Raw genomic sequence first — 22,928 nt, 5'->3', positions numbered from 1 at the left:
TTTATTTACTTGTACACATCTTTGTGATACTATAAACTTTTGTTAGAATAAATACAATTTGGCTTAGAACCTGCACAATTAAACAAAACACTACTTACAACTGGGTCTTTTTAAGGGTAAGAATTCTACACTAATTCATTTAAAAGTAATGTAAAACTTACCTGTGGTCCTCGTTTGTAGCTATCAAGCTGGACACGTTCCGTAATATTCCACCTCCACTTTCAATAATGGCTAAAGTATTTGTCTGGCTTCGGTAAGTGAGAGTGCCAACCAGAAATGCAAGCGCACCATCTACAGCACATATATCAGCTTTATTCTCAGTGCAATGTGCTGACAAATTCCATAAGGCACTCAATACGCTTTTGAGAGTTGATTCCTATTAAGAAATAGAACATGTGTCATCTAATTAGAGTTGGAATGTGCCTCTTCCAACTTCTGTGTTTACTTCTATTAAGTTGTTAATTTTTTAAATTTAATTTAAAAAAAAAATTTTTTTTTCAACGTTTATTTATTTTTGGGACAGAGAGAGACAGAGCATGAACGGGGGAGGGGCAGAGAGAGAGAGGGAGACATAGAATCGGAAGCAGGCTCCAGGCTCTGAGCCATCAGCCCAGAGCCCGACGCGGGGCTCGAACTCACGGACCGTGAGATCGTGACCTGGCTGAAGTCGGACGCTTAACCGACTGCGCCACCCAGGCGCCCCTAATTTAATTTTTTTAAAGAGAGAGAGAAAGTGTGAGCAGGGGACAGGGGCAGAGGAGAGAAAGAGAGAATCCCAAGCAGGCTCCACACTCACTGCAGAGCCTGACGTGGGGCTTGATCCCCTGACCCTGGGATCATGACCTGAGCAGAAATCAAGAGTTGGACACTCAACCGACTGGGCCACCCCAGCACACCTTGAGTAAGTTGTTATTATTATTGCACAACTCCCCTGCTCCTTGCCCCTCATGGGCAAAGTATTAGGAACTCTTCATTTAGGACAACTTTCATAAAATACCAAATGGAACTTAAGTGATGTCCCCATAGAACAAGCAGAACACAATACTAAACTAATGACCTTTGTGAACTTTATTCTATGTGTTTAGATGGTACACACATATCTTGCAAGAGCTCATGTTAAATTTTTTAACGCTTATTTACTTTTGAGAGAGAGAGACAGAGAAACAGAGTGTGAGCAGGTAAGAGGCAGAGAGAAGGGGACACAGAATCTGAAGCAGGCTCCAGGCTCTGAGTTGATAGCACAGAGCCTGACGCAGGGCTTGAACTCATGGACTGTGAGATCATGACCTGAGCTGAAGTCGGATGCTTTACCGACTAAGTCATCCAGGCAACCCTGATAAGAGCTCATATTAGACTATGAGACGGAATTGGTGTGCATTCTGAAAAGATGACATTTCATGATAACAAAACCCAGAAAAAACCCTCTATATACTGACATGGAAAGATGTTTAAGATTTAATATTAAATAAAAACAGCAAGTTGTATATAACAAACATATCAATGCTCTAAATTTCCTGGTATCTTATTGTAATCCACTGCCAGCCCCAAGCAACTACTGATCTGTTTCTGTCATTATAGATTATTGCATGTGTCAATGGTTTATTAAAAAACATTTTTTTAAATGTTTATTTTTGAGAGAGAGAGAGAGAGAGAGCACGAGCAGGGGAGGGACAGAGAGAGAAGGAGCCACAGAATCTGAAGCAGGCTCCAGGCTCTGAGCTGTCAGCACAGAGCCCAGCGCGGGGCCCGAGAGGTCATGACCTGAGCCAAAGTCGGATGCTTAACCAAATGAGCCACCCAGGCACCCTAGTAGTTCATTTTTTAAATAGCCAAATAGTATTCCATTGTGGACATTCCATAACTTCTTTACCCATTCACCTGTTGATATACTTTAGAGTTATGTCTAGTTTTTGGCTATCAAAATTGCTGACAACATCTGTGTTTAAGATTTTGTGTGAACAGAGGTTGTTTCTCTTTGGTAAACACTTAGAACTGGAATGGCTGGGTTGTATGGTTGGTATATGTTTAACTTTAAAACACTGCCAAATGTTCTTCAAAGTGGTATATACCATTTTACATTCCCACCAGCAGTGTATGAGAATTCCAGCTGCTTAACATCCTAGACAACACTTGGTTAATCTTTTACATTTTAACCAATATATGTAATGGTATCTCACTAGTTTTAATTTATATTTTCCTCAGGACTAATGATGTTGAGTATCTTTTTAAGTGCTTCTTGGCCATTTGTATATGTTCCTCCCTGTAAGAAATACAAGTGTTTTGCTATTTCAAGAGCGTTTTAATGGTATTTTTTATGCAGACCCTAAGTATATTTGAATATTATTGTTATAACCAGTTTTTTAATTGAATACTTTTCTTATTTCTAATTATATTTCAGTTGATTTTCTTGGGTTTTCCTGGTATAATTTCACAAAAATACATACACAAATAAATAAACAAAACCCCCAAATTCTTTATCTTCTCAGAAAAGGACATTTTGAAGAAAAATAATGTAGGCTGTGGGTCCAGGGGGAATGGTTGGGTGAAAGGAAGCCTGCTTAGTCCCAGATTTCAAGTTTAAGCTTTTCTTTTTAAATTAGCTTAGTTTATGAAGTAGATATGCCATCTGGTGATATTTCCTTTTGTAAACAAACTGTTATTTGAGGAATTCCTTGCCCTTGGGTCTTATCACCTCTTGATAGGGTGACTGTCAAAACTGAGGACTCTGGAGAGCACAGAGTAACACTAACACTACGTACACAGTGATTCTCCACTGGGGATGATTCTTTCCCTTTGACCCTCTGGGGCACATCTGGTAATATCTGGAGACATTTTTGACTGTCATGACTGAGGGGAAGTGTATTGGTATCTAATGGACAAAGGCCAAATATGCTGCAAAACACCATACAAGGCACAGGTCAGTCCCTTAAAACAAACAATTATCAGGTCCAAGATGCCAACAGTGTCAAATCTGAAAAACCCTGACTTACCCTAGGACACTTTGTACAATATTTTCCATCTTAATACTTTAGTAGGAGTTTAGAGCAGTCTAAGAATAAGAACTGATGAGATAAGCGGGTCACGAATTAAGGAATCTCAGGGATGGGAAAAAGTAACCAAAGATGAAAATCCGAATGAGAATATTAAATGTTTTCAAAGGTACCTTTTTAACTTCCAAAGCACATTCCATTAATGCTTTCACACTTCCAACTTCGCGCAATGTCTTTTTACTATTTACATCTGCTCGCCAAGACAAATTCCTCAAAACACTTGCAATAACCTGCAAATGAAATCAATTTTAGAATAATTTGAATATAAAATAATTTATAGTTTTGTTCTCTTTTAGAGTGAGAGAGCAGGAGTGCCAGTGGGGGAGAGGGGTGGGAAGGGGGAGGGGGGTTGAGAGAGAGAGAGAGAGAGAGAGAAAGAGAGAATCTTAAGCAGGCTCCATGCTCAGCTCAGAGCCCAACCTGGGGCTTGATCCATGACCCTCGAATCATGACCTGAGCTGAAATCAAGAGCCGGGATGTTCAACTAACTGAGCCACCCAGGTGCCTCTATAGTTGTTTTGTTTTTAATGCTTTTTTTTTGGTTTGTTTTTAAAGTATTTATTTATTTATTTATTTATTTATTTATTTATTATTTATTTATATTTTATTTATTTAATTTTTTTCAATATATGAAGTTTATTGTCAAATTGGTTTCCATACAACACCCAGTGCTCATCCCAGAAGGTGCCCTCAATACCCATCACCCACCCTCCCCTCCCTCCCACCCCCCATCAACCTTCAGTTTGTTCTCAGTTTTTAAGAGTCTCTTATGCTTTGGCTCTCTTCCACTCTAACCGCTTTTGTTTTTAAAGTTTTTAAAAATATTTATTTTTGAGAGAGAGACAGAATGCAAGTGGGAGAGGGGCAGAGAGAGAGGGAAGACACAGAATCTGAAGTAGGCTCCAGGCTCTGAGCTGTCAGCACAGGGTCCAATGCGGGGCTTGAACCCACAAATTACAAGATCATGACCTGAGCCGAAGTCGGGTGCTTAACCACCTGAGCCACCTAGGCGCCCCTTAATGCTACTGTTAAGAGTAGAAATCTACTAATAAAGAAATTCCTCCTAAATGCTAATATGGTGCCAAAAGGAATTCCTACAATATAATTATTTTCCTTTATTCTGGTATTAATGTAACCATAATTGAAACATGAGACACTGAATATTGAGCCAAAGCTTAAATTAATCTAAATCATGATATTAACCCACAAATATCCCCAAAAAACATTTGTGATTCTAACTAGTACCTGCTGTAAGTCTTCACTTTCAGATTTTAGTTGGGCCACAAGTGCTCTCATGCAGCCTTTCATAGAGCAGAGTGTAGCCTGTAAAATTAGAAATGGAACAGTAACAAGGCAAAATGAAGCTGTGCTTTATTTTTGTCTAATAAACTTCAAATCCAGTTTTAACGGTCTCATTTTAATCATCCTAATATTTTACCCATAAAAGATGTAAAACCAGATTACATAAGTCTTTTGCTATCAGTTCTTCTCTTAGTATATACTGGAGAAATAAAATGAATAAATGATAAGAAATAATAAGCAAAGGGTTTTAAAGTCAAGTCTCTTATTTGGACGGAACCAATATATGTGTACACTTGCATACGTCATCAGGATTTTCAGATTTTTGCTCTCATTCCTAGGAACAGTATTTTAAATGCAATTACATAAATCCACTACTGTGTTCCATGTTTTGCCTTTGTTTAGGTGTAAGACAACGTAATGAGTAAGAATATGCAGTGGTGTGTGAAGTTCAGGTTTTTTATTAGTGAATGTCTAATGAGGAAAGGAAAAAAAGAAAATTAGTGAAAGGTAGTTTGTATGAAACTAACTCATACCAGAGAGATCTTAAGAAACGATCTTCTAAAACATACCTTGTTGGCTACATCTCCAAAAGTCAAGTTTGTCAAAGCCATTCCAGCATATCGTCTTAATGTAATACTGTAGTGGTCATTAGTTAGCCCATACATTTCACAGTCCACCTGCAATAATTCTGCAATGGCCTGTAGTCCCCCTAATTTCAAAAGGGCAAGAGGAAAAAGACAATAATCTAAAATAAAACAAGTAATACCAAATTTAAAAACTAATTACTAGGAAAAAATCTCAAAGAATGAGAATATATGGTTTAAGTATGTCTTTAGAACTACAAGCTATAAAAACTGTTATAAAGAACTTTTGTGAAATACACTCATAAAGTACAAATGATAATTACTCCATTTTCTGCCAGTTTTCTCCACCCTTCAAACCCTTTCATTAGTGAAGTGAGCAATTATACTCTATTTACTACACACACACTGTATCTTCTCATTGATGAAGAAGGCTACTTTCTAACACTAGATCTTCCCGCATGAAGGCAGAAAAAGGTAACTTACTTTTATTATTAGAACTTTACAAACATTCTTCAATGTTATACACTATGGCCTAATTAATGTTTTTGGTTTGCCAAAGAATTATCCTTAGGAATCCTGAGATTTCTAAATAAAACGGCATGAAGCAAAGCTTTTTTTTTTTATGAAAAATAATTATCTGTTCAACTTAATAAGTTCTATAAAACTACATATATATTTATATATTTAAAAATTTTTCTTACTTTTCTTTGATACTTTCAAGTGTCAAATACCAACTACACTAGAATTGAGTATTTTTTTCTCTGTGATTCCCACCACTGGGTATGCTTGACCCACAATGGTCAACACTAGGAAGGCAAGGAGAAAAATGAAGGAAAAGGAAAGGGAAAGACATAAAGGAAGGGGTAGTAACAAAACAGAACAAAATAAAAAAGGTAAAGCAAAATGGTGAGCAGGTGAATAAAAATAAAAATGCATATGGAGGCTATTCAAAATATTATTCATCATCAATGTTAATCATCATGGGACTAGGGATGTTGTTTTGTCACAGAGAAGTGGCTTAGAAAAAAAGAGGATGAATATAAACAGGCAATTCTTGGAAATTCTAAGTCTTAACAGTCAGGTTATTAATCTGAAAGAGGACCTGTACATTTAGTATTTTTGTAAATGATTTAGAAGGGTCAGTATGTAGAGGAATCTGCAAGTTTGTAGAAGTTCTAACTGGAGTCAAGAATTCCAAGCCAGGGGAATTAACTGTAGGAAGGCTGGTGCAAATCTTTATGACTAGCAGTAATGACAGATGAGTTTGAACATAGATAAGTGAAAATTAATTTGGTTAAGGAAAATCCAAACCATATTTAGGAAGGTTTTCCTCCAACCACTCATGATGATGGAAAAATACATAGCCAGTGAACAAAATACCGTCACTATCTTTATGGAGCTTATAGATTAGAGGAAAGGCAGACACTGAACAATTAATTAAGGTAAAATGGACTGTGAAGAAGCACAGGTCAAGGTAATATGTGGATTTAACCTAGACTGGGAGGATCGAGAAAAAGGCTGAGGAAATAAAGTTTAAGACTTAAAGGATGAATGAGTATCTAAAATGGCTGGGACAGGAATAATACAAAAGCATTTTAGGCAGATGAAACAGTAAGTGCAAGAGCCCCTGAACCTTAAATTAGCAACAAGGAGACGGTCACAAGATGAGGCTATAAAAATGGGTGGAGACATCATGCAAGACTTTATATGTCACACCAAGGATTTCAGACAGGAGGAGTAATTAAATGTGTGCTCTAAACAGACTCCTATGGTTGCAAGGTGCATAATGGATTACAATTGGACGTGTGGAGACAAATAAGACAAAGAACTGCAGAACAGAAGAGACGACAGTGGCTTGAACTGGAGATGAAAAGGAGAGCAGTGATGAGACAGATTTAAGAAGCAGAATGAAAGTACTCAGTTACTAAATGTAGGGGATAAGGAGGAGACAGTCATGGATGTCTCCCGAGATTGTCTCCTGAGCAACTGGGTTGGCTGGCATGCCATTTTCTGGGAAAAAGAACCCTGGAAGAGACAGAGATTTGGGGATGAAGGAGATAACAAATTCAGTTGGGGCAGTTGAGTTAAAAATGTCTGAAAAACCATCTAAATGAAGATGTCAGATGAATGATTTGATAATGTGTCTCAAACTCAGATTAAGATGTAAATCTGAAAAACACTGTAAATGAAGCCATGGACTGGAAGATACTGCCTAGGGAGAGACGAAGAAAACCTACAACAGAACTCTGAGGAATTTCTACCATTTAATACTTGAGTAAAGTATTAAGGAGCTTACTATTAGAAGGAGCCAGTAGAAGAAGTGAGAGTTCTGACTCAGGAAATGGAAATGGGAGTGACTGATGAATTGAAGACTATGGCCCTATATACTGATAAGATCACCAAGATGTCCAGCATTACAGAGCAGGCTATCAATACCAAAACAAAACATACTATGCTTTGTGACTATATGAAATCCTGCCTGCTATATCAGTATCTGTGACACTTTCTTAAGAAAGTGAAATGATCTAATAAAGAAGGTCTCAAGAAGGCACTAAATGAACAAAGAATTTTTTTGAACGGAAGAATTAAAAAACTCAGGACTGGATTCTGAAAACAATGATTAAAGAAGGATATTGTCAATATCAGCAACACCATGAAGAAAAAGGAACATTCAATAAATTTTAGGATATCAGATAAAAGAGAGAATCTTTTACGATTTCAGGCAAATGAAAAAAAAATTTCTGTAAATTTTAAGGCAATGAATATATATATGAAAACTATAAATGGATTCACAAAAATATGATGTGAATTCATGACTGATAGAATAAAAAATAGATGCCCTAAGAAAACTTAGGCTTTTTCAAGGTAATGCAAAGATGATAAGCATAATTTTTTTCACATTCTGCTCAGTGTCTGTGTTTTAAAAAAGGGGTCCAGATGGACCAAATATAATCCAATGTGGTACCTCATAACCTTAAAGCTAATAGAGGACCAATGGTTTCAAAAGAAACCATTCAACAGAATCCTTAATTTAGACTTATATTAAAAAAAGATAATAGAAAGATGATTCTTAGTTTTAAAAGGTGTATTTTTTCCTTTTCCTTGGGTTTAGATATCAACACTAGCATGAAACGTCTCATTCTAAAGTAAACATTAGGGACTCAACATAAATATTCTATATATTGGTGTTTCACAAAATTTCCTTATCATGAGAATCACCTGGGTCACTTATTACATGATTCCTGGGTACCCCCTCTGGAGATACTGTTTTACTAAGCCTGCTACAGGGCCAGGGAATCTATATGGTTTGACAAATACCTCTGGTGATTATTATGATCTAGTTTTGGAAATACTAATACAAATAAGCCATGAGTTCCTTGAAAGTCAGAACCATATCTTCATCATTTTTACCTCCAGGGCCTGGCATGGTTTCTAGGACAGAGTGGGCATTTAATCAATGTATATATCACTGATACTATAGTCTAAAACCTGTGATACTAATTGATGCAAACCTAAATGACCTGGGTAAGTTGTAGAATCTTCTATGTACTAATGACAGTCCCAGCAGACTGGGCTTTAGAATGTCCCTTCATCTATTTGGGACTTCTTTCCTCCTTATCCCTCACTATCAGATTACCTTGTGCTTAATTACTCCATCTCCGCACAATCCACAAACCTTGATCTTTCTTTTGCTTCGTACAAATTTAGAGGCTAGGAATGAGAAGAAGGTAACCCCCTGTGGCTCTGTGCCAACAGTCACACCCCCAGAGGCCCCATCCTGCTCCTCACCTGCAAGCCCCTGCCCTAGCTCCTGTGATGAAATGCCCCGGGTAGCCTTCCTACCTGAAGAAGGAAGAGGAACAAATACTGAGTCTAGGTTTTACTTTGAAATTCAGATGATCAATGTGTCAGTCCTAATCTACAGTTCATTGGAACACAGGGACATTTACAGGAAAACCTTTGTAGTAGTTTAAAATTGGATTAGTTTTCTTGTTTATTCATGATTTTTATCCCCTTCCCATAATTACTAGCATTAAAAAAACACTCAAATGTAAAATTTTCACAAATGCTGAGATTGCAGTAAGGAGGGGCAAACTCATAAGACCACACTCAGTTCCATGGGAGGCTGGGGGTGGGGGAAGGAAAGAGAATCAGATGGGCCAACTGCAAGGGCCTGTGGGAAGAAAAGCATGGCTGGAGGACAGGCCTGAGCTCACAAAGTACACAGCCCCCCAAAGTGATGACTCTGAAGGAGACAACACTCATTTTTGGCCATTTAGGTTCTCTGTGTTTAAGAGTCTCATGACTTTGTGACTTTTAAGATAAATGATGAATGACAATGATGAGGGTGGTAGGAATACAAAGTGGGGGCTGGAGTGTAATGTAAAATAAACAGCATGAAAAGCAAGGGCACAGCTACACTAAGATGGGAACTCAGTGTACGGTTCTTGCTTGTGGCACGACTAGAGATCCAGTTCACATGAGATGGCTCAGCATGATGCAATTATAAATACCACATGTGCAAAATGAACCTAGAAATCAAAGAAAAACCGTTACATGAAAAATGGGGTGCACAAAAATGCAGGTTATAAAAGGTTTAGAGTGTGTGATAACACATACACAAAAGAGTAATCCTTCCAAAACTAGTGGAATATTTCTAACTTAAATTAGACCATAATGCTTTTCTTCATTAACCAGTTTCAGAGATATTATGCTGCTTATCATGAGAATCCAGCAAAGTGTTGGTAACCACGAAGATAAATGAGAATTTTAATAATAATTTCTTCTGGTGTCCATGAGAAGTGACTGAGTTCAAGAACAATCACCTAGCTCCACATTTCAAAATAATTTAAATTACCCTCCTCATCACATAGGGTCTACTATGGCAACAGGGGCAAGGAGTAGCCCAGTTAGTAGTTCTGCTAACTGCTGGCTAAGATTTTGAAAAGTCAAGTTAGTTTAAACAAGGTAGCAGTGCCTATCATTAAAAACCTTTTTTTTTCCCCCTCCGGAAACCAGAGTATAATCATTTCCTACAAGGAGGAAGCAGGTGGTAATAGAAACGTGTGGCATTATACTCCAACGATGATGAAAAATGTTGGTTTCTTCTACGGCATTAAGAAACATTTTTGTCTTACCAAGTTCATTCATTGCATGTCTATGTTCTTCATCAAATGAAAGTTTCATTAGAACACACACAGCAGGACAGATCTGATGTTCAACAGGAGCTGGCACTGAAAAATAAAATTGATACAAAACATAATGCTTTGTTTTCTCAAAAGCAATAATGTTTATTATACTTAATAAAAAAAAACAAGACTAATATCCCTAATGCATAGTAGTTTAGTAGATCAACAAATATTTGCTGAATAGATGAATAAATATGACAAACATGGAAAAGAAAATATGAGTAAAGGGTTTTTCTTGGTTCCAGAAAAATATTTACCACTTACCTGCCTTTAACCAAATCTGTTAGTATAAGTCTCTTGCAGGTGTATGCTATAACTCAAATAATAATTTAAAATTATGTTGAATATATAAAAGAATAAAAACACTTTGGTATAAAGTTGTTTTGTTATAATTTCTATTTAAACTATTGTCATGAGTGTGGGTTAAAAACACTTAGCTGTGTACAAATGTAATAAAGAAATCCAGTATAGGGCGCCTGGGTGGCTCAGTTGGTTAAGTGGCTGGCTCTTGGTTTTGGCCCAGGTCATGAACCCACAGTTCTTGAGTTTGAGCCCTCCATCAGGCTCTGCACTGACAGTGTGGAGCCTGCTTGGGATTCTTTCTCTCTCTCTCTTTCCCTCCTTCTTTTCTCTTTCAAAATAAGTAAGTAAAAACTTAAAAAAAAAAAAAAAAAAAAGAAGAAATACAGTATGAACCTAGTAGAGAAAGCTTACTATATAGAGTAAACAAAAATCTAAAGAGACGTCCAAGAAAATATGACTTCACATTTAATACCATGTACAAAGTTTCAAAACTCATTATGTGAAATCAAAATTTTAAAAGTCTATTTTTCAGAAGTAATAATATTTAATTTAACCATTTTGAGAACAATTCTTAAGATCACAAAATACAAGTTGTTACATGATTGTAGATGCCCAGAGAAAACAATTCCATAAAGACGATATTCTCTCAGTAAAGTATCTTACTAGTTTTCCTCATCCCTAGGACAAACAGATATAAAAGACCATTTCTGCTATTTTCTCATTCTTGAAAATTTGTAAATTTAAAATACATTCACCTTTATACGTAAGCTAAAAAAACCCTGCTAAATCTTCATTGATGGTGTTCTCATCATCACCCCTTATCCTTAAATCAACAGGTTACTACAACAGTCCCCACCCTGTGTGCCTCTGTGTGTGTGTGTGTGTGTGTGTGTGTGTGTGTGTGTTTTCTTACCAGGTGAAAAGAAGATCTTACCTTATATACTTACTGCTTTTGGTTCTTGCTACAGGAATGAAGTAACTTATGTCCCCAAGGGTCCCAACTCCCATGTTCCCTGCTGATGGAGAGGGGTTGGTTGCCCAGGGTTTCTCCCTCAGCAAAGAGCTGGGTGGCTGATCACTCCCAGTAAGTGGGGCCCATGGCCTGAAGTAGGATGGTACAGTGGGAAGAGCACTGGGTTGAGAGTCAGAAGATCTGGCCTCTGTTCCTGACTCTACCACTTAGTAGCTATGAGGCTTCAGGCAAGTCTTTTAGCCACTCCGAGCCTCAGTTTCTTTATCTGTAAAATGGAGATAATACTTTCCCTTCCTACCTCCTACAAGGTTGTTGTGAGGGCCAAATAACATAACAGATATAACATATCTCTGCATCCACTGAACAGAATGTTATGCAAATGTAAAGATTATGGTGTGGTCACTAACTGCTGAATAAACTTGTATAAAGTCACTTTCTTGAGCTTAATCTATAAAAGGAAAGGGATGGAAAAACATAATTGCTCAAGTTCTTTCTAAATATACGATGCTATGGCTATATATCTCTTGATTCCCTGTACTTTTTTGGTTGCCCTTTGCTCAATTTTTTCTAGAAAAATACAGACTTAAGCTTTAAACTATGTTAGCAGTGTAGATGGCTACTATGAACTTCCCATTCTTATATCCCACTCATATTCCACTCATAAAGACAACATACTAACTTAAAAAATTTTCATTTACAAAACTTTACATTTGCTTTGTAACATGCACTACAGGGAACATACTTGGATTTTTGTCCTGGTCCATGCCTTGTTCATGGGCTTCCTGCCACTCCCAACAGGTTTCACAGTAAGCTCGTATCTGTTCCAAAAGATGAAGGACTCGGATTTCACGCCTGCCTCTCTTGTCATCAGGCTGTGAGTGAATGATGTTGTGAAGTGCTGCACTGGCCCTGGCCCGAGCCTCTTTACTGCCCCGGGAATTTCCCAACAACACAGAGTCTTTGTCATTGCCATGTAAAAGCTGGATGAGGAGAGGAAGACATCCAGACTGTCGCATGGATATACAGCTGTCTTGGGAGCTAGACATAGCTAGCAAAGTTCGCGACATATCATCCTTATCATGAGTACCAAGCATTGATAACAATGAATACACCATTTCCACCTGTGGGCCAAATGAGTTTAGAAACAAAATTATGACTTTAATATCCAAATGCTAACACCAATGAAGTGATGAATGGGATATTTATTGTAACTCATTAAAAAGAAAAACAAAACTCAAAACCCCTTTCCAGGATGAAGTAATGAGCATTATTTCAAAATCCATATAATCATCACCGATTTGTTTATATGAATAAACAGAAGCAGTGGTGACATACAGTGTTGAAAGAGAGAGTAGCTTCTTACATACTTAAACTGCCCTTTTTCTGGAATAGCTGGTAATAATCCATTGACTATAATGAATGACAATCAAATGATTTCACACACACACACACACACACACACACACACAAATGAGGAATGTGGTTTATTTAAATGTACAATTTACAATTTTACTGTACTTCTTTTAATTTATAACTATAATCAATAAATAGAAAACTTTTCAACAATTATTATTTACTACATACTAGTTTTCAACAATCACTAACCTTTACCAGATTATAATATTGTTAAAAGTATATCATTTCTCCCTTATACATATAAAAATATTCTGCCATAAAAGGAAGAATGCCATGATCATATAGGGAGTAGAAGGCCAGGATTCTTTTTTTTTTTTTTTTAAGTTTATTTATTTTGAAAAAGAGAGTGAGGGTGTGTGAGAGTAGGGGGAGAGGCACATAGAGGGAGAGAGAAAGAGAGAGAGAGAGAGAAGGAGAAAGAGGGAGAGAGAGGGAGAATCTTAAGCAGGCTCCATGCTCAGGGGAGAGACTGACTCGGGGATTGATCTCACGAATCATGAGTTCATGACCTGAGCCGAAATCAAAAGCTGGACGCTCAACCAACTAAGCCACCTAGGTGCTCCAAGGCCAGGTTTCTTTCTTTTTTTTTTTTTTTTATGTTTGTTTATTTTTGAGAGAGAGGGAGAGACAGAGGCTGAGCGGGGGAGGGGCAGACAAAGAGGGAGACAGAATCCGAAGCAGGTTGCAGGCTCTGAGCTGTCAGCACAGAGCCGGATGCAGGGCTTGAACTCACGAACCGCGAGATCATGATCTGAGCCAAAGTTGGGACACTTAACCAACTGAGGCACCCAGGCGCCCCTTCCAAGGCCAGATTTCTTAACCAATTTTTTTCTTTTAAAGCAACCAGTAAACATCAATAACTCTCTGACAACAAATTTTAAGGGTTTGCTCAGAAGTAGATTAGACTAGAAACAGTACCCAGTTATCTTGCACCGTGGTTAGCCTCATTTCAATGTGAGAGCTATTACGTAAAAATCGAGGCTATTATATAAAGAATGTATCATCTCTACAAATCAGTGGTTCTTAATCAGGGGTGATTTTGGCCCTCTTAGGACATGCTTTGCTTTGGAAACATTTTTTGGTGTCACAACTGCAAAAGAAAGTGCTATGGGCATTTAAAAGATAAAAGACCAGAGATACTGCTTAACATCTTGTAATAAAGAATTATCCAGTCAACAATGCTGAGGCTAAGAAACTCTAAATACATGAACACACACTACTTTTAGATATTAAAGTTTTAGGAAGGGAGAACCGTGGAAAACTGGGCTTTCAAATTTTGGCCCCACTACTTAGGAATGAGCTGTGTGACACTACCAAGTTATTTGATTTCTGAGACCAGTTTTCTCAATTGCAAAATGGAGATATTAACCTAACGAGATTTCCTCTGTGAAGATTAAATCAAATAATACCTGTATAGGACAGTAGCTGGCATTAAAAAATGTAGTAAGGTCTTAATATGATCATTCACCAGTTACTTCAACAGGAAATGGTATTCTAGCTGCCGATTTTCATGCAGTAGTACTGCTGAATATTAGATTTTCTTTATAGTAAGAATTACATATTGATGTTGGACAGATCTGGGGATGAATTCCAATTTAAATATGCAACAGCTGCCTGAACTTTTTTTGCTTCAGTTTTCTTATTTAAAAAAGAGGGACAAGAATACCTCACAGTGTTTTTGAGATTAGAGAAAATGTACACATAACTTCTAGCACAGTTACTGGCACACCAGAGGTCTCAATTAGCAGCTCTGAGTTATTAAAAGTATTAAATCTCATATTAACAATTATCTCTGACTACTCTAAATTCATTTCTTAAATCAGCATTATTTCAGTAATGCTTTTCCTAAGAGCCATTATATTGTCAAAGTAAAGAAAGATTATACATAGAGTAGTCTGTGAAAACAGTTAATGAATTAGTGAGATTTAACTAAAAATATACTGTTTAGTTAAATTAGAATTTCATCTTTGTCAATATAATATTAAAGACTCTGGCCAACTTATAGAGATGACAACAATACAATAATTATTTTCTTTTTAAAACATACCATTCTAAAGTCCTAAAATACTTGCTAATATCTGAGAGACTCTAAAAAAACTAGCTTACCAACACTGGGTAACATTCCATTTTGATAATTTTTCTATTCACTGAATATTTATTAAACACCCTTATGTGCAGGTTCTGTGCTAGACGCTACAAAAGATTAAGGAAAAAAGTCCCTATTTCCAAGAGAACTTCATGCAGGGGGATGTAGGTGGCTCAGTCTGTGTCTGACTCTTGATTTTAGCTCAGATCATAATCTCATGGTTCATGAGATGGAGCCCCTTGTTGGGCTCTGTGGACGGCATGGAGCCAGCTTGGGATTCTCTCTCTCCCTTCCCCTGCTTGCACATGCTTTCTCTCTTTCTCTCTCAAAACAAACAAATAAACATTAAAAAAAAAAAGGAAAAAAAAAAAAAAAGGAAAAAAAAAAAAAGAAAGAGAGTACTTCATGCAAACTGCAGTGACCCCGAGGAGGTAGACAGACCACAAGGGGAGGTGAGAGGAACTTGGGAATCAGAAAATGTTCTGTAAAGAAGTAAAGCCCAAGAAGGGCTCTAAAGGCTGCCTCGGATTCTGACAGTCATTTTGTAGTGGTGTAGAAAGTGGATGTGTGTGCCATCATAGGCAAGTCATGGAGGCAGAAAAGTGACAGGTAGTGCGTGGGAAGCAGCAAGGAAGCCAGTGTGGCTGGAGCTTAGAGTACTTGCAGAGAAGTGCACGATACAGCTGAAAAAGAATAAAAAACTAGCTAATTTGGCAGTTTTTATAATCCTTTTTCCTTTGTGCTCTCTTGTATAAAAAGATGTTTCTTTAAGAAGAGATGGAACCAGAACTGTCCTCTAGCTGAATTTAAAAGATGAGTGAAGAATGTTTTAGAGCAAAGTACTCATAGTATTAGTGACCAGAGTTTGTAATCTTCTGTTACCTTGGTTCCCAGATGACTTGTCAGCCTTCGAGGAGCAGAGTGTGTGCTACTAGAACTCAAAACACTGGCTGTTTCATGATCCATTCGCGCAGCTGAACCCTAGAAATTAAGCAAATTATGAACAGAATGATCTAGATTATAAACAAACAGAGCTAACTTCATGTTAAGGTGCACCAAATGAACTGTCTTTAAGGTAAACAGTTAAATACACAATTAAAAGTGTGGACATTTTAACACTCAAGATGAGTATTTTTACCTGTGAACTTAAGTAGGTTTTAAGGCAAAAATGAAGAAAAGGAGATGTGCTGCAAAAGAAGTTAAACTACTGTGTGGAAGTAACCAAACACTGAAGAAATTCTAAGAGTGGTATTTTTTCACAGATCAAAACAGATGAAACCACATTTGGTCAAATAAACATTTATTGATAGAAAGCTTTATTGATTGATGAAATGCTCTAAATTACCACAAAACTAACTAGGAATTTGGTTCAGTCTAACTTCTCCAGGAGCTCATAGTATAGAGAGGACTGCTTAAAACCTCACTGGAGAAAGACATGAAAAAATAAATAACTGCACTGTGATATTATAAGCACCACAGCAGAAAAATGCATAAAATACTTAGGGAAAACAGGAAGAAACAACTACTTGCTAAGGAACTATTAAAGGCTGCATAAAGTAACATTTAAGGTAGGCCTAGAATCTTGGAGTAGGGAGACATATAGAACAGTCTGTGTAAAGGTAATAAATATGAGAGCATGGAGTATTTGTTTAATGTGGACAGAGCACAAGGTGTATGGTGGGAGATAAAGACTGGGTTAAATTATTAAGTGTTTCATGAGTCATTTTAAACATGTTGCTTTCAAACCGTGGACGTTGTGGAGCCACTAGACTTTAGGCAGGAGGATGGCACAACCAGAATTATACCTTTAAAAGAGTATGAGAAGACAGGATGCAGAGCTCAAAGATGGCAAATCAGGAAGAGGGTATTTTTAACAGCTGAGCAGTGAGCAGGACACAAAGTAAGGAAGTGAGAATACTCTATTAAAAAACCTTTTTTTTAAAATTTTTTTATTTTAATGTTTATTTATTTTTGAGACAGAGAGAGACAGAGCATGAGCAGGGGAGGGGCAGAGAGAGAGGGAGATACAGAATCTGAAACAGGTTCCAGGCTCTGAGCTGTCAGCACAGAGCCCGACGCGGGGCTCGAACTCATGGACCGCGAGATCATGACCTGAGCCGGAGTCAGATGCTTAACCGTCTGAGCCCCCCAGGCGCCCCTTAAAAAAAAAAATTTTTTTTTAAAAAATAATTAGAGCGTGCGTGAGAGAGACAGAGAGAGAGAATATCTTAAGCAGGCTCCATGCTCAGCATAGAACCTGATACAGGTTCTCAACTGACTGAGTGCCCTGGGGATATGCATGTGTAGCGGACAGAATCAATTGGTTTGCTAACTGACTGGATGTGAGTAAAGAGACACTGGGAGCCAAGGACAATGTGGAGGCACTGAGCTTGGATAAATGCATGGATAATGCTGGTATTAAAAAATACATAAAACTCAGAAGAGATAACAGGTTTCAGTGTGGGAAGTGAGATCACCATTCAATATACTGACACCCAGGAAAAATGGACATGTGAAAACCAGGATGCAACTCTGGACATATTTATCTGGGGCTGCAGATAAATATGTGGGACCTATTAAAATACAGGCCATAGCTAACACAATTCATTAATGATTAAAAATAATGATTATAAGAATAACATCCACCTAGATAGCAATATTGGCAAGTATTCTGTTGCAGTTCTTAATCTTTCAAAAGGAAAAGCTAGAATGTAAACTTTTTGAAGGCAGAAACAAATTGTATGTGGTAGTAATCAAAGAGTACATAAGAAGAAGTTTCTCTTTACAGAAGTATTCCAGCTAATTTTGCACCCCTAATGAATTAATGGAGCTGGGCATAAGGTACCAGTTACTGATAATATCACAAAGAGAGAGACAACCAGACATTATGTGCTTCCTGACTAAAGATGAGAAGACCATAATGCCACTCTGAAAAAGACTTGCAAAAACAAAACAAAACAAAACAAAACAACTGAAAATCCAAGGCGAATTCTATCTCTAGATCCAAATACCAATTTACTGGAAATACAGAAGATAAGAGAGAAATGTCAAACTACATACCATGGAGATGTTATCAGTAAAATCCAGACTGTGGAAAACTGTATAAAACAAATAGCTTTGGTTCTTTAACAAATAAACATCCAGAAAACAAGAGACAAAAAAGGAAACTATAGATTAAAAGACTTTGAAGACTATAACCAAACCCAATCACAAACCTTACCTGAAAAGAGTCAAATAAATTGTGAAAAATTATGACATTTATGAAACAACTGCAAATTTGAATACTGACTGGATAATCCGATATATTACTATTAGTTCCTTTGGGAATGTAATAATGGCAATATAGTTATATATATATTTTGCTTTTTTTTTTTTTTTTAAGTAAGCTCTATGCCCAATGTGAGAGCTTGAAGTTGAGACCCTGAGATCAAGAGTTACATGCTCTACTGGCTGAGCCAGCCAGGTGCCCAAATAGTTGTATATTTTTAAAAAGTGTTCTTATCTTTTGGAAATACAGAGTGAAATATTTATGGAAGAAACGATGATGCCAGATCGTCTTCAAAAATAAAATGGGAGGGCAAGGTAGACAGGGTACATGTGGGTTACTCTATTATTCTATCTGCCTCTGTATACGTTTGAAGTTTTGCATAGTAAAAAGTTTTAAAATGCTTATTAGCAGCAAAGTGTTCTCCTATCATTTCATTTCTTTCTCAGTCTTGGCTGATCTTCATCACTACTTACTGGCTCTCACTAGAGATCTGGTTCTAAACTTTAAATAGAAAAGCTAAGAACAAATTCATAAATGAATTACACATGCAGTTATATACTAAGCAAGCAGGGATCTGACCTGTATAATTTACTTCTAACTTCATCTTTCCATTTAACTTCCAGGGGAGATTAATCACAGATCAAGAAACACTATTTCTAGAAGGGATGCCAGATCTTCCTTCCAATTAACATATATTTACTGTTATCTACTATTTACCAGGGACTGTTAGGATAAGGATATGAAAAATGGACAAAACTAGATAAAATCTTTGCCCTTCTGGAGTTTAGTCTAGTGGGGGAAATCAATACTAATAAAATAATCACACAAATAAATGTAAACTGCAAATGTAGTCTTCTTCAAAGAAGAAGAACGTCCTAGGATGGCCTATAACAATGGGATTTGTATGTTCAAGCCTCTTGGGAAAGTTATGCTTAAACGCGAAGACACGTGGACTGATGTTAATGGAGTAAAATGGGATGAGAAGAGTACTATTTGGAAGGGGCATAGATTGTGCACAGGATGCCCAGGAAAAGGAAGCCCAATAAATATGAGCTACTAACAGGCCAGTGTGGCTGAAGTGGTAAGAGCAAAGTGTGACGTAAAGCTGACAAGTTTGGTAAGAGCTAGATTATACAGGTCCTAATAAAGGGTTATCTTATTCTAAGAACCAAGGAAGCCAATAAAGGGTTTTATAACGAGGTGATTAAATCTTTGTAAAGATCATTCTGGCAGAAAGGATGTGGGCCAGAAACCAGTGAGAGAGGGTGTACAATGTACTTCACACAGTGATAGGGATAAGTCCGCAAGGATAGGAGCTTTGCTGCATCATGCTACTTTGATCCTGAGAGAGTCAAAGATCTGATTTTCATATTCAATTATTGTCAATGGTTTTTATTTCTGGAGCAAAATAATAAAACAAAAAAAGAAATCCCAAGAGGTTGTCATGTATATAGATCCTATTAAGATAGTTAAAGGAATCTTGGTTAATTGAATCACAGTCACACAGATATAGATCACTCAGCTACATCAGGATTTGGAGTAGCTGTAGTATTGTTTTAAACAGTGACTAAAAGTAACCAAATAGATGACATTAGCAATATTAGTGCCACAGAAACACCGATTTGGTGGCAGAGTCTATGGCTAATATTGTCAAACAAATGTCTTATCATATTTACCACAGAATCTATGGCAATATCAAAATTCACCATTTGAAGAATGAATACTTGCCACCGATTCAATGTTTTTAACAGATCTCATGTTCATCACAAAAAATTCACACAATACATAAAAATGTAAATATGAAAGTAAAAACAACATAATCCCAACACTAGAGATATCATTGGTAACATTTTGAATATTCCTTCATTTTTCTATGCACGTACACACATATACATATGTACAGTATGGAAGATTACTTATTTTAAGAAAAAATATTAAAATTATTTTTCTAAATTAATAACATGTATTAATACTCGGTAAACATTAATTTTTTTAATGTTTATTTATTTTTGAGACACAGAGCACAAACAGGAGAGGGGCAGACAGAGAGACACACAGAATCTGAAGCAAGCTCCAAGCTGTCAGCACAGAGCCTGACGTGGGGCTCGAACCCATGAACCATGAGATCATGACCTGAGCCAAAGTTGGATGCTTAACCAACTGTGCCATCCAGGTGCCCCAAACTCAGTAAGCATTTAAACATTTACTGTCTATCAAGTACTATGTTAGTTTGTTCGGTTACAATGGTGAGCAATGGCAATATAGTTCAGCTTAAAGGATTTTAAAAAGGAAGACAATTAAACCTATAATAAATTGTGCTAAATTCAGTGAGAACAGAAATAGAGAGTACCTGATAGAGCACTTAATCAGTTCTAGGGAGGCAGGAGCAAGGAAAATGTCCTGGAAGAGTGCCTGCCATTTAAACTGAGGGGAAGGATGAGTAGAACACATATTGGTGAACTGAAACAGAGGAGAGTTCCAGGCAGAGAGTGGAAGGACTGGACATACTCAAGGACCCGAAGAAGCTGAAGTTGAGGGAGTGTAGAGAAATGGGGGCATATAGCGATAATGTTGAAAAAGCAGGCAACAAAGAATTTGGATTTTCTTCTTTGGGCAGTGGGTAGCCACTGAAAGGTTTAAATAAATAAGCAATATAAGCAGGTATTTTGGAAGGATCACTCTGATTATAATATGAAAAATATACTAGAAAAGGCAAGGCTGAAATAGAAAATCTCTATATAAGCAGAGATCTAATTTATCATTTCTAACATTTGTATGGATGTTTCATGTACCACATAGGTTCTATGAGGCCTGGGATTGTTTGTCCTCTTCAATTCGATCTCTCCACAGTCTACTATAACATCTGGCACATAATTTTACTTAAAAAATCATAATTATTAGTTATTAACAACAATAAGCTATTATGTTTAATGAGTGTCTATCCACCAAGAACTGTATTAAGTACATATCGCATTTAGTTCTCACAACGATATCATCTTATTTTGCTAGAGGAAACACTGAAGCTCAGAGTTTATACTTGTCCAAGATCAGTCTCTCAGCTAGTTAGCGGAGGAATGGGATTAATCCCGGGACTGCTGACTCCAGAGCCATTTAACCACTTATCTCAGTCAAATGATAATTTACTCAGTTACCTATTGATTAATATACATTTATTTCTAATTTTTGTTATTACAAATAATATGATGAATCTCTTCAAACATGTCTGAACACTCTTGAATGATTACCTCATAGCATAAAATGTTAGATATTGCAATGATGACCCACAAGGCAGGTACAGCTAGAAATTTAGATGCTTATTTACAAAACTGCTTTTCAGAAAGGTTGTTCCATTTCACACATGAGAATGCCTATAAACTTACCATTATCAATACTGAGTGTTAATGATCTTTGTCTACCCAATGGCATCCAAAAAAAAAAAAATCTTATTTTGGCTATAGTTGATATTTATATATCATTACTATGAAACTGATGACCTTTCCATATGTTTAAAAGTCATTTTATTTTTCTTTTTAGTTCCTGTTCATGTCATGTCATTTGTTCATGTTTTAATGATCTTTAATTAATTTATACTCTTTATGTATTTTGAAATGTAACTTTTTCTTGTTATAAATAATTGTAAATAATGAGATCTTAATTTTTGTCTTGTAACCTTGCCATAATTTTATGGTGTACTTGAGTTTTACATTTTTATGTGAAAGCTACTGATTTTTTCCGTTTTCCTACCTCATGATTTCCCTCATGATTATAATCATTCTACCCACATTTTTCTAATCTTTATATGTATTTTTTTCTAATCTTTTTATATTTTTAATTTTGATTTTTGACATGAAATCTAATCTACTTAGAATTAATTCTGATATAAAAAGTGTGGTAAGGATCCAATTATTATTATTATTTTTAAAGTTTATTTATGTTGAGAAAGAGCAAGAGAGTGCATGCTCATAAGCAGGGAAGGAGCAGAGAGGGAGAGAGAAAATCACAGGCAGGCTCCGAGCTGTCACCACAGAGCCCAAATCGGTTCTTGAACTCATGAACTGTGAGATCATGACCTGAGCTGAAATCAAGAGTCAGATGCTTAACCAACTGAGCCACCCAGGCACCCCTCAGTTATTAGATTTTAAATGGGACAGACAACTTATTGATAAATGAGACTTTAAAATACATAATAACTGGAACATGATCCAAAGCATTAATAGGTGGTCTAATCCGAGGCAAACAATTTTTTTCTGTCAAGAACATAAAAATTTTCTTCTTTCTAGATATGTGGAGGAAAATATAAACTTCCCGAATAATTCCCAAAATATAAAGAATATAAATATAATTTCTTTTGCCCCAGTTTACCATTTATAGCTGAAGTTTTCCCCCAGTATAATGGTAATTAGTAATACTAAAAATGAAGTATCTCTTTTTTAACTCAGTAAAATAAGTTTACATAATTATGAGACATTTTAAGCTTTAAATTTTAATACATTCCTTTTTTAAAAATATAGTATCCTCAAAAACAACCAGAGACACTAAAGGAGTATTTTACATCATGAGTAGGGAAATTATCTTTAAAAACTTAGTGAAATTCTATTTTAAAAAATCACTCATTTACAACAAAAAAAATATTCATTGAAAAAAATGTGGAGAATACGTAACACCCCAAGGAAAATTCTGTCTTATGAGGATGCATTCCAATAAAACTCTAATAGAAAACTAAAGGCAGGATAACAAGACAACCATTTGACATTAAA

The 22,928-nt window shown here is 36.5% G+C and overlaps 1 protein-coding gene across 13 annotated transcripts in view; it reads right to left on the bottom strand.

Moving 5' to 3' along the window:
- Positions 1 to 22,928, bottom strand: part of APC (APC regulator of WNT signaling pathway) — a 149,520-nt gene that overhangs the window by 8,927 nt on the left and 117,665 nt on the right. For 5 of the 13 annotated variants that reach the window (XM_043595387.1, XM_043595442.1, XM_043595400.1 and 2 more), the window contains 8 exons: positions 15,786 to 15,884; positions 12,144 to 12,522; positions 10,075 to 10,170; positions 8,726 to 8,779; positions 4,922 to 5,061; positions 4,296 to 4,373; positions 3,164 to 3,280; positions 162 to 376 (listed from right to left, as the gene is read on the bottom strand). In XM_043595387.1, the coding sequence (XP_043451322.1) occupies positions 162 to 376; positions 3,164 to 3,280; positions 4,296 to 4,373; positions 4,922 to 5,061; positions 8,726 to 8,779; positions 10,075 to 10,170; positions 12,144 to 12,522; positions 15,786 to 15,884 (1,178 nt within the window). The remainder of the gene's footprint in view (positions 1 to 161; positions 377 to 3,163; positions 3,281 to 4,295; positions 4,374 to 4,921; positions 5,062 to 8,725; positions 8,780 to 10,074; positions 10,171 to 12,143; positions 12,523 to 15,785; positions 15,885 to 22,928) is intronic. The other 8 variants (XM_043595451.1, XM_043595484.1, XM_043595461.1 and 5 more) reach the window with 3 other exon arrangements.

The sequence above is a fragment of the Prionailurus bengalensis genome, chromosome A1, assembly GCF_016509475.1.
Source record: "Prionailurus bengalensis isolate Pbe53 chromosome A1, Fcat_Pben_1.1_paternal_pri, whole genome shotgun sequence".
Taxonomy (NCBI): Eukaryota; Metazoa; Chordata; class Mammalia; order Carnivora; family Felidae; genus Prionailurus; species Prionailurus bengalensis.
This window is presented reverse-complemented; position numbering and strand designations above follow the sequence as displayed.